The following is a 13,357-nucleotide window of genomic DNA, read 5'->3' as shown; positions in this document are numbered from 1 at the left end:
TATGTTACGAGCTCTGTTTTTCACTCGCGTGTATTTGAACGCAGAGAGCGCATGTTGTAACATGTTCTTCATTAAGCCTAAAAACATCACTGCGTTAAATTAGCACAAAGGCCCGTGTTGGTGTGTTGTACCAGTGAGACGATGGAATATCCAGGGAAGCCAGTTTGAGTAATGGATCCATGGGTTGGAGGGCTAATCAGATGCCAAACACACTGCACAGCAGTTTATAATTCAGTAAGAAAGAATTCTGAAAAAGAACGATGGCGGCAGTCACACCGCCGCAGGAGCACATACGCACTGCCCATACAGGGTCGCGGAAAGAAAAAAATTTAGTATGCACAATAAATTAAAACGGGCAACACAGCAGGGACAAAGAATGTAAATGGCTTACCTGTGATGTCTGCACTGAAATCCAATTTAGTCAGTTCTGTTTCAGGGAACGTAGGTAGTCTGTATGCCACCACTGACGCTCTGACGCCAGGGTCGATCAGATTGACATTTGAGAAGAGTGATATCACTGTCTAGTTTGTCATGTAGGTGAGGGCCTGCGGGATACCATTCATCTTGGGAAATATGTCATTGGGGCTTAACTTCATGTCCATTAGGCTGCTTTATCAACGCTGTATGGCAACTTATGATGCGGGGAGTCTGGGGGTCCTCCCCCATAACATTTTGAGCATTAAACACTTCATTTCTTGCATTCTGGTGAATTTCTATGCACCTATTTCTACCTTTTCTGCATCAATTTATGCTGAAAATATCTGTATGTAAAGGGAAACATAGATTACAGTCCAAATATAAAAACATAATGGAATATATTGCAGTAAGGCTCTCAGGCATTCTGCTTTCATCTATTTATTCTCCTGTAGATCGACTTTTCTAATTATATCTGAGTCAGCACACATTACCCCTCCCTCCTCTTTTGCGTCTTTCGTTGGGGAAGTAACCTCCTTAAATGTGCACGTGACAATTATTCACCTCAAGGATACATGAATTAATTTTAATTAATTAATAAATCCCTGGACTATAATATTTCTGATGTGTTTGAGCAAGATTTCTGCTCATGGTCAAAACTTTGTGCACATTCAAAATATATCTGTGTTCTCTGAGATTTGGAGGAGTCGTGATATTTGGAGAAAAATACAGGAATAAGTCACAATATTTCAGAAAATAATCCACCTGCACCATAGCCTGCTGTGCATTACGTGATTGCTCTGCTGATACGGTAGATCTCAGACCTTCTGACAGACTCAGAGCCCCGTTTGGGTCTCTGGTCTCTGAATGAGAGAAAGTTTAGGGAAGTGGATGTACGCTGCTCTACATCGGAGATGGAAAACCGAAACTACGGCAGAAGTTCACGGAGAGCACAAACGCGACACGTCCAACATTGAAGGAGCGCTGCTCAACTTTATTTTTACAGCGAGAGTGGACACTAAGCGACGCATGGGTCTGCTTCAGATCTCCGTGTGTTTTGAGTCCGAACCATAGACTGGAAACGTCACGTCAAAGGAACTTCAAACCAAATCATTAGTATTGCGCTTTTGTGTTGATGGCATCAATGTATTAGACTGATTTGGCTAGGATTCCTCTGAAAATTACACCTTTCACAGCTTTCCTCAGACAGTTGCTAGGTGATAGCTAACAAATACAGCATGATGGTCGGACCCCTCGCGTAGCTGCCCGTTCCATTCGCCTCGGAAAAAATAAACTGGCAAAGTTACAGTCCACCATGAGTTCTATAAAAACAAACGTAAGAACTGCAAGCGCCTTGGAAAATACTTGTTTTCTTAATTTGCATGTGCCATTCTGGGGCCTTTTTTATTATACTTGTTTTTGTAAAAAAAATAAAAAAAAAATACGAGAGACAGAGAGAGAGAGAGAGAGAGAGAGAGAGAGAGAGAGAGAGAGATCCGGGGCTATTCATAAAACATTCGGGGCTGTAGCCGGGTACGCCCAGGCCTAACGACGCCTCTGGTCTACACCACATGAAGCTCCAACACATTCTGAGAAGTTTTATAAGTGGATGTTGGTAAACCCTCAGATGGCCTTTTTATTATGTCCTCTTAGCCAATTAGGGACAATGCCAGCTCAGTTAATCCCACGTAGCCAAAAGTTTGTGTCATCAAGCTCACAGAGGTTTGTAGAAAACGCAGCTTGGTTAGCTGTTAGCTAGTCATTTTATAGAGTGAAAAAAAGAGTGGGCTACTGGCCAACAGTAAAGTGATACTGCACTTAAAATCTACAATTGATTATAATGAAATACTCACTAGCAAGGACCACACCATCAACCAGATATGTTTGAACAATTTATTAGTGAAAGATGATTGGCGTGAAGTCACTTGTAGTTTTCCATTTGCTGACTGCGTTGCAGGGAAGCTTCGGTAGGGAATCCGCCGTAGCACCATAGCATGAAAGACCCCCTTGGGGGGGCGGGAAGGATTTTCCCCTTTAATAAATTGTCCACATATTGTACCACCTTCCATTGCAAGGCACTTGCTTTTATCTGACACAGTCATAATCACATAGGTCTCTACCACTTTCTTCTGACTTTCGGTACCGCCATGATGCCAGGCAAGAGGCATGGACTATGTTGTGTTCAATTTGACATGGAATGTCGGAATTTCTGGGTTCCCAGTCGGAAACTATGGCATAGACTGTGTAAAACAGGTCTATGGTTGGAAATGTCAACTCTGAAAGACATTACGTTATTTGCTCTATGAAAGACATTGACAAACATTGCCTCGTTTTTATTTTTATTTCAGTTAACGGTAATTTTTTTCCCCACCTAGTTTTCGTTATTTCGTTCGTTTTCATTAACAATTAGAACCTTGGTGCATGGCCGCGCGCCGTGACAGCTTGTGGAGCCTTCGCGCTGGAAACGACAGCCGCGGTGAAGTTATTTAATGCTGCGCGCACCTCCGCGGCTACCATAAATTAAGCTTAACGCAGCCTTTAAAACCAGAAAAAAAACACTTGAGTCATATAACGAAATTACGACATCCAAAATTTAAGACGGTATCTAGCCTCATATATCGATGTCGATACAATATCGATATATTGCCCAGTGGGAATTTATAGGAATGTCGGGAGAGGCGCGGTTGAGGTGTGGACCTGCTCCCGAAATTCAGCTAGGTAGCTTTCACTCTCTCTAGGCTTAAAGGATGGATGTAAAAGGTTTGTGGTTTACAACAACCCGCAGATGGTCTGTTTGACTTCATGTCACTTACATATGATTCCAATGATTACAACTTTTTCCTTCTACACTGCTTCCTTTGCAGTTTGGGGATTAGCAGCTGTTTTGCAGCAAAGCGCTGATGTAGCTGTTGAGGCAATGGTGTTAAAATAGTTGAAGTGACAGAATTGTGCTATGGTTTCATGTGCAGGCTGTTTGGACACAGTGGAGCCTGCAATGCTTGTGGACAGTCTATACCTGCAAGTGAGATGGTGATGCGAGCACAAGGCAACGTTTACCACCTTAAGGTAAGTGTGACCATGCAGTTATGTTACTCCAACATTCGCATTACCATGATCTTCATGCTGTTATCAATTAAGTCATCTAGTTAATAGGGGTATGAATCTTCACTGGTCTCACGATTTGATTGCGATTATCCTGTCAACGATTCAAATCTGTCAGGAAAGCGAGGCTGGGAACCCAAAAATGCAGAGTAGAGGATTTATTAAACAAATGGCTTAACTCAAACCGTCCTGAGGAAGTCAGGCAGGCAGGCACAAAGAAGATAACCAAAATCCAAAAAACTAAAACCACTAGGAAAAACCCAGAAGACATGAAAGGGGAAAAACAACCAGGAAGAACCAACGCAGGGCATGACAGCGAGGGAAGACAATGAACCGACAAGAGACAAAAGGCTCTGACGCACCAACCCGACGGCCGACCGTCGGCAGAAAAGGCAGTGTGACTGATCAGTCTCCCCGAGGTCCAAAAAGTGCCTCGGAACACACCGAAGCGACGCCAACTTGAGCGTACGTTCTGCGCGTGCGCAAGACGTAATACGTCTCCATAACAGCAGGCGGCGCTAATCTGTATTGTCGCCCAAAAAATGAAAACCGGCAGCTGATTGGACGAACGAGCCACGTGTCTGTCTGGCATCTCCCGAATTTCAAAACGACCATAATGGCGGCTCGTTCAGAATACGATCTCGTATTTTACAAAAATAGTTCACCGAAACGTGTTTTTGAAAACATTTTAAGAGAGAAATAGGCCGTGCAGTTGCTGAATCTGTCTTCATTTCAGATCGACAAAGACAAAGTCAAAGATTTTTGTCCGATTTTGAGAGGCATTCGTCACATTTCCGGTAATTGGTCATTGAGTCCGACTGCCCACTGGCCGATTCAACAAATGAAGGAACACACCAAACAGACTTGAGTCGCCGACCTCGCCAAACTGTCCGACGGCCAATAATCGGGTTTGCTGTGTCAGCGCCTAAAGACAGAACAGACTAAATACACAAGGTAACAAGGGTAAAATGAGTGACAGGTGACATGAGGGCTGAATAACAGGTGGAACACATCAGGGCGGGGCAGACAATCACAAAGGCGGGAAAACACACAAGGCAGGAAGTAAAACAAGACAATACAGAGGAGAAACAGAGAGACAACAAAATAAAACGGGAAACTAAGCATGAAAAATACACGGCAAAACACAGATAAGAGAACGCATGAGACAGTAAACCAGGAAACAGGGAAACATTAGACACAATAAAGCAGGAAAAAACTACAACCACAACCATGACAGAATCGATCCGATATCATTATGCATCACAATGCATCACCTCCTCAATATTATTATATATGGCTACACATGGTTTTAATCAACAAATTCAAGCAGTAGAATATATATGAGTCGGAACACAGCAGACAACAGACAAAAGGCAAAAACAAAAATAGGAAAATCAACAAGCAACATCAGTAGGCAATAATCAATGATGGTCTGTCACTGTATCGATGCAGAATCGTCGAGGTCCGCATCGCGATGCATCGATGCCATGATTAATTTCAACACCCCTACTTGTTAATAACTTGATAAAATAGAATTACACGTGACATTTGCTCTATTTTTCTTCCTAGTGTTTTACCTGTGCGACCTGTAGAAACCGCCTAGTCCCCGGGGATCGCTTTCACTACATCAATGGGACTATCTTCTGTGAACATGACCGGCCGGGAGGGGGTCTGCTCAGTGGACATCCAACTCCACTGCAGGCCAGCAGCATGATGTCTGACCAGAAGGTGAGAGGCCATGTGATGCTAATAAGCATTTATCCATCTACATTTTATAAGGATCATTAAAAAAGTACCTTTGGCAACAGAGCATAGTGTTGCACCTCAGCAAATTAGGCTATAGTTGTTTTCTTTATTCACACATAATGGTGGAAATGAGGTGAACATAACTTTGATGAGAATGGTTCCATTGGCTCATGGAACTCATGGTGTGCACAGGGATCCAAGAGCAGTAATGGATAAACTGATGATTGATTTGACTTGTCTGTTTACAGCTCTTCAAGAGAAAAAAACGAAAAAAAATTAAGCATAACAAAAGAAATGTCGAATGCACTGTTTAACATTAGACACACTAGACACAAAAAAGAAATACAGTACATTTACAGTACATAAATAAGAAGTAATAAGCTGTACTTTGTATAAAATTAGACCAAAACTTAAAATAATGTGGTTCTCATTAGACAGTAATGAAAACAGTTAAACATCACATACCTAAATTATGCTCTGATGAGAAACCGCATACAACTCTGGTATTAGACCCAAAATATACTACACTTAGATACATATTCCATACTCCAATTATAAACAAAATAGGAACTCCCTATACACAATTAGTGTTATATGGTGTCTAACTACGGGAATACTGTGTTGGCTTAAAAATAAAGACCACATTATTTCTAGTTTGGTCTAATTTGATACAAATTATGGCTTATTACAACTTAATAGTGTACCGTAAAATAAAGTGCGACTGGAAATATTACAAAGCAGAAACACTTTCATTAACAAAGGAGTATAGGAGTATATTAGGAAAGTAAATTAAGTCATAATAATTACTTACATCAGTTAATATTTTAGGATTAACATCCCCAAAATATAGGATGTAATATTTTTCTTGACCACTCGAAATGGTGGAATTCTCAGTATAGCACACTACATACAAAATGTTGAGCTACACTTTGCGTAGCTTTAATTTACATTACCTTTGGATACAGGCAGGCAGAAGTTGAGGCTAGTTGTGCTACAGCTACAAATGGATCCTAAAACTCCGGTCTATACTCTACGCCTTGCAGACCTGATTTTGACCAGTGATGACTACTGCCAGCCAAAGAGGAGAAGAAATCCCAAACCAAAGCACATTTTCCCATAATGTTGTCAGACACTTAGAACAATCTGAGCATGTCAGTGGCATAAACAAGCACTTTTAGTGGATGTACATTGGCAGTGAGCATTTGCCCTATTGGGTTACATTGCAGCTTGGTTCGAGGCTGCAGGTTACAGCGTTTTTAGCTCAATACTAGAGCAATTTCAAAGATTTTGTTCACATTAGTCACTTAAACACAAGGTTGAAAAATTATGAATTTCCCATTTAATGTGCATTTCCATTCACTACTGCTGTGCAAATATCATGAATGAGGCACATAGAGATTAATAGCTGGTTGAGTAATTATCTAGTTGTCTCTTCTACCTGCGTGATGCATTTAACGTGAGAATGAGATCGAAACTGGCCTGGAGTGTATACTTTCCTGCTTAAGAGGAGTTGTGCTGTGTTAAACTGACTCACCCAGCCATTGTTTCAATTCGCGCTCCAGAGCCGGGCCTGCTTGCTTCTGTGACTCTGTGCTTCGGGTCTGCTTTCCAGCATCCTTCGTCGGTGTTGGGACTCGGCGTTGTAGTTCAGGTTTTAAAAGGTGTATTCACAAAGTCGTGTTGTGGGAAACAAGAAAACGTCTCTTCAGTCAAACAATCTTTTCAAAATCTTTGTCTCCAGCATGTGTAGGCTGTCCACCTCTCTTTCCTGAATCAATCCCCTGAATGAATTTTTAATGGCTGGGTTAAATCAGATCAACAACCCCACACCCCCTTATGTGACATGTTAGTCTGACCCTGTCCATCAGCTAACCCCGCCCACTTCTCTAAAGACACTAGACTGATATCATAAGAGTGATGTCTCAGGAACGCCTCAGGAGATTTTCCTCAAGGACTCAAGGAGGAACTGAATAGATTTTGGTGGTCAAAGGTCGACGTCACTGTGACCTCACATCCCTCCCATTCTCGTGAACATGATATCTCAGGAAAGCCTGGAGGGAACTTTTGGGACGTTTTAGCACAAATGTCCATTTCGAGTCAAGGATGAGGACTACAATTTGGTGGTCAAATGTCAAGGTTTCTGCGACCTCACATAACAGATTTTTGGCCATAAGTAAAGAATGAATCCACTCATTTCACACAGATGTCTAATAGGATAAAAAGAAGTGATGACATCTATGACATTTATACCCCAAAGGTCAACTTCACTGTGACAGCATAATGTTTTGCAAAAATGCTTTTCTAGCCATTAACTCTATACCAACTCCATAACTCAGGAACAGAAGGGGAGACATTTGTTTGCATACTAAATTGATGTCACTAATCTTGGGTGCCCACCTTGACACTGTGGGGATTGTATAGATCTTCTGTGCTGCCGGGCTAAAGATGTGTGTAAAGCATCCATGTTTCGCCAAATAATATGCTAAATACCTTTTCATTAAACTCTTTCAAAGTCTTCACTACATATATTATATGAGTCTGGACAGACATGGACATAAACTGCAACTTGACTGGTTGGTTGAGGCATACAACCGTTTTATGAACAAGTTGAAAATGACCATGTGTATGGTGAGAAAAGCACAGATGTTACTGTAACATTTACAACCTCTTCTTTCCACTGTTTACAGGTCTGCTGAGGAAGAGGATGAAAAAACCAAACGTGTGCCTTCTCCCCCTCCTTACTCCTCTGTCTCTCCTTCACCCTCCTCCTCTACCTGTAAATCCCACCATTGGTTGACCACCCTCCAGTCTGATGGACTGTCACTTCACAGTCTGGATACAGTCAATACTGCTACAGTACTCATTTCAATTTCAACATCCCAACAGAAACTGGCTTCTCTTTGTAGACTGTGAGGATAGAAATCTGGGCATGTACAGTACTCTGATGGAGGGATGAGGATGCTGAGGATGGTTGGAATTGTATTTATACAGTAGACTGTTGTCTGTTGTGAACTGTGGCAATATTATTGGTAGGAACTGGCATGGCGAAAAGGGAAAAAAATGGAAGACTGCCATGGAATTATCTCATTAGTGTGATTCCATCATCCACTACCTTTACCCAACTAGCCAGTTACAGTTTGCATTGAATACAGAGGAAACACTGAAAGCAATTTAATTCCTGCAGGAGGTGAAATATATATATTTTTTTTGGTCTGAGAAAAAAATGGATGGATCTATGGTGGTGATGTCAGCTACTGGATCCTTTGTACAAAACTGTTCTAGCCCATTAACTACAAATTGTATACACCATTGATTCTCAAATAGTGGCCAGGGCCTTTATTTACCTTAATGAGAGAGAACTATGCCTTTATTAGACAAAGGCTTTTTATTTTAAATGTCCGCTGAAATGTAAATGTAAAAAAGAAAGAAGACACTGCGTCTGTTGACAAAGAGAAACGGTATTAGTTGTGCTTCATTTGGGGTGATGGCATGTGGCTATGAGTCACTTATTAGGATCAGGAAATGAACTCACCTGTCTCCTGCTGACTCTGCTAACCTCCTGCCGACTCTGCTAACCTGGGCTAGCTAGAGAACTTGTTTTCAACACCGAGGAAAGACGGAGAAGATGAGCTTAAGCTAGCAGGACCATCTCTGCGGCCATCTTACGACTGTGAGTTGCTCATCAGGATCGGGAAGTCCACTCACCATTCTCCTGCTGACTCTGCTGGCCTGGCCGGAGTAAACACAGAGGAGAAGGTGGAGATGGCTATCAGCTACGACCTATGGCTACGATCTCAATTGCATGGACAAGGAAGACCATCTCCCTGCGGGATTGCCGGATTGCTGGTGTCCTTTCGCCGGGACTTGGCTGAATCCTGATGTGCCGGTGCCGTTCAACCGGGTGACTCTTTTTCTGTGTGCCGATCTGACGGACACATTCCGCTTTATGGTAACTCATGCAAAAGTTGAAGGAGCTGATGGGATAACATTTCACTGTAATGCATTTTGACAAATACATTGATTTATTGAGTCATTGTACTGTCCCTCCAGGAAATTTGCGACGTCGCGATCGCAACAGTTCAAGCTAATTCAACCAAATTTGACCAGTAACCGGAGTTCCCCCCCGACTTCAACCAATCACAGCAGTCCCACGTGCCAGACTTTTGCGTCCGTATGTGACTCTGACAGCCACTGACCAAGCGGGAGTGAGAACAGGTTGACGTAACACCCGTACGTCACCAAATTCATTTCCTTGTTTCTGATACGAAGACGAGACGCGTGTGACTCGGAACATCTCACATTTACCAACAAAACGTACAGCGATAGACCGTGCAAAACAATTCAGACCGTCCTGCCAATCTGTACACATTTTAACACCAATGTACGCCGTAACGATGTTTTACTATAAAGACGCTAAAAGCTGACTGCTATTTCAATCCTGTCGGCTCTCTGCAGCGGGCGGGGCTGCTGCTCATTTCTCCCTAAATCACACGCACAATGTTATTCACACACGCACACATACGGTGGATGCAGGAAAAACCGGAGCTGAGACGGTAATTACACGATGACCTAAACTGAGGACAGCTACGCTCATTATAGTGCAATAAAAAGTAGACTACTTTATCAAACCGTATGAATGCGTGTCCCAGACCAGGATGGGAAATCATTTTTTTTACAATGTAAAGATCAACCAGCCACTGACAGATACGTTCAAATTTGATTTATTCAATAAATTATTATTTTGTGTTTTAAATCCACCAGCCATTTTCATATTATACCAGCATTTGCAGCATCCTCAGCCTTTTTGGTAAGGTTACTATAGGACCACTCAGCCCAGAGTAGTTTTATTCTCCTTGGACAAAGTGTCCTTTTATTTTTAAAAGAAGTATACCCAAAATGCAATTTTCACTGTCTCCTGCAATTTCATCGCAAGAAAAATGCAAAAGACATCGCAACTTTTATCGCAATTTTTTACAAAAAAGGCCGCGAAATCCTGGAGGGACTGATTGTAGTAATTCCTGTCAATATTTTAACCCAGCCTCTCTTAGCGAGTGCTTCATTTGTTTTTTTGTGCTGGCCACTATTATTTGAGACTCGGCCATTATTTGAAAAGCAGCTTTTATATGAGAATTCATAATAATATGTTTTTGATTTGATTTGAAGTTGATTTACCTTTCATACCTTTCATACCGGCATGAACTTGCTGTAAGAAAAATGTTTGTGTCTGGAATATATGCTTTGGAAAATGGTCATCATCGTCAACTTTTGAATGAATTGTCATGAAATGTTGTGCAGACCTTCACGTTCCCCTCAGGATGAATAGCTTTGGGTATCCTTTAACTTTTCCCCTATGGCACCATCATCAGATCAACATTTTTATTTGTCTAATACTTTATGACCAAATACCTGCAAAATCAGCCTCAGCTGTACTTTCTTTTGTTCAGTGCTGCAGTAATTAGCATGTCGGCCAACGTTAGCATGCTAACAATCTAAACTTAAAAGGTGAACATGGTAGACATTACCTGCTTTGCGTCAGCATGTAAAAATGATTATTATAAATGTTTTTGCTTTTTCCAACGTTTTAAATTGTTACATTTTTCTTCTACACATTTTCAGCGCTTATTTCTACGTCCCCGAAGTCAACACAAGGGTTAAGTTCGTACTGCCTGCGTTGACCGTCAGCCGGTCCGGCAAAAATTCAGGTCTTTCCGGTAATTTTGAATGAGGTTAGTGCGTTAAGGCCGCGGCAGGGTTTGCCGCATGGGGGACACGCACAAAAAATGCAGCAGGCCTGCAGCAAAAAGTTGAGACAGACTCAACTTTAGGAGAAACGCAACCTTACGTCACGCTGCGGTGGCCAATTGCTGTATGTAACCAGGGATCAGACTTGTCGGTGTGTTTTGAGCTATGGTTTGAGGCGATGTAAATAGGAAACAGCACTGCCTTTATCGCTGCCACAAGTTTTGAAACACTATGAGGGTAAAAAACGAAACACAAGCACTGAACTGCCCGGGAGTTTGTGTAATAGCTGAAACAACGAAGCACTCACTATGTCTCGCGAACACAGAGTTCACATAAAGCTGCCTTCAAGTGACAGAAAACTCAGATTGGACAGATAGTCTAGCTAGCTGTCTGGATTTACCCTGCAGAGATCTGAGGAGCAGTTAACCATAGTCCTCACAAATCCACCAGAGGTTAGAACGCCAACACAAAGGAAGAGGAAGGAAACGGACATTGGCGAAAAGACATGCATCCGGCGGAACAATCCCGGAAGTGGAACGTAGGGGTTTTTCCTTGTATTTCATTGTTATATATTTACCCAAAGGCCCATGGCCTAAAAACGTAAGCAATGGACATATACACCATCATTCTTGACTTTGGTAGATATACATCACTACGGGGCCCAGAAGATAAATTCTTTTCTTCATACTTTATCATGCTGTACATCCTGTTCTTCAGCTGTTGATGGTAGTTGGTACTATTGTATAGAGTTCTGTTGTTGACAGTTCAAACTGATCTGTTCATAGTTTATGAATACGTGATGGAAGATTGGGAGGATGTTTAAAGTGCACTAATATTTTGTTGTGTTATGTGCTACAGTGTGTTAATCATGTTTTCTGTATTTTGTTGTGTTGTTGTTGTTCTTTCAATCAAGAGTTGTATTGCCCAAAACTGTATGGAAAGAGAACAAGTCCTCTCAGCAGAATTCATAATAATTTAGCCATTCAGCTGTGTGTCACATGTGATGTGTGTGTGTGTGTGTGTGTGTGTGTGTGTGTGTGTGTGTTTTGGATGATCTGGGTTACAGGTAGCCAATGCAGACTGAGGAGTAAGTAAGAAATGCTTTCGGTTCTCGGACAAACATGGCTGATTACCCACAGGAATGGGATTTCAAAGACATGAGCCGAAGCCATTACAGAAGTAATTAAAGTGGGATGCGCTGGAGGCCTGCATGGGCTTTAGCTGCACTCTAGTGTTGCAGCCTAATGAGGCCTAATCTGGTGAGCTGGTCTAATTAAAAGGGAGGGAGCTTTTTCTTGTTGGCAACAAGCAGCCAGAAGTTTGTGCTAGCTGTCTGAGGGGGAAAAAGCAAGTCAGAAAATGCATTGTTTTCAATCATGAATCATTTCATATTCCTCCATTCTCTGTCCGTTTAAATTAAAACGTTCAACTTGACATTTTTAACATGTTTTCTGGTCTCTGATCTTTCCAAGGTCTCTACTCTGGTTTGTCGTGATTGCTTTTTGGCACAAAATGTGCCTGTTAAATGAGCCTTTTTTATATGTACATTTGGCATGGAAACTCCAAGATCATCTCTTCCATGCTAATTTTAGGATCACTCCTTTTCCACATTGTGTGTGTGGCTTTCTACAGAGCAGAATTAAAGGCCGATGTGAAGCAGGCAGGACGGTTAGAAGCACACATGAGTGGCCAGCTGTGACTCTTCAAATTAACAGGCCGCAGAACTCAGCAGCTCCTCTCACATGGTTAGTCCAATTAGCTTCACATTCACGGGAACAATGAGGCTTTTAATGGTAGTGTTTCAAAGTGCTCTTTCGTAATGATGGAGGGTGAACACATTCCTCTGGTTTTTCAGTCATGACTCCAAACCTGAATCCCACCAAGTTTCCTCTGAATCCAATATAATGCTTTTGTGTTGTCGGACTGTTGCTTCAGATTACCATGACGATTGCAGAGAATATAATAAATAAAAAGGCACCTAATGTGCCAAATCCCCTGAAAAAATGCCCCCGTAAGATGTTGTACAAGCAGCAATTACGACCCATATTTAAGGTTATTGTTTGGTGGTCGTAGTAATTATGAAGGTAACAAAGGAAGCACAAAGAAAGTTTAAAGCTGGGTGGGAGCCCAGATAGCTCAGTTGGTAGCATGGGCGCCCACATATATAGAGGTTTAGGCCTACTTCTTGACACAGCGGGCCAGGGTTCGACTCCGACCTGTAGCCCTTTGCTGCATGTCATTTCCCCTCTCTCTCCCCTTTCATGTCTTCAGCTGTCCTGTCAAATAAAGGCCTAAAATGCCCAAAAAGTAATAATAAAAAAAAGTATAAAGCTGGGTTTCCACCGGCAGCTTT

General features: G+C 42.0%; 1 protein-coding gene across 1 annotated transcript in view; it reads left to right on the top strand.

Annotated features, from left to right (window-relative positions):
- Positions 1-10,153, top strand: part of lmo4a (LIM domain only 4a) — a 30,973-nt gene extending 20,820 nt beyond the window's left edge. Inside the window, exons 3-5 of the mRNA XM_078272274.1 lie at positions 3,384-3,480; positions 5,086-5,244; positions 7,950-10,153. Coding sequence (XP_078128400.1) covers positions 3,384-3,480; positions 5,086-5,244; positions 7,950-7,958 — 265 coding nt within the window. The 3' untranslated portion in view covers positions 7,959-10,153. The remainder of the gene's footprint in view (positions 1-3,383; positions 3,481-5,085; positions 5,245-7,949) is intronic.
- Positions 10,154-13,357: the final 3,204 nt, after the last annotated feature.

Source organism: Sander vitreus, chromosome 16 (genome assembly GCF_031162955.1).
Source record: "Sander vitreus isolate 19-12246 chromosome 16, sanVit1, whole genome shotgun sequence".
Taxonomy (NCBI): Eukaryota; Metazoa; Chordata; class Actinopteri; order Perciformes; family Percidae; genus Sander; species Sander vitreus.
The sequence above is the reverse complement of the archived record's forward strand: the minus strand, read 5'-3'. Positions and strand labels throughout refer to the sequence as shown.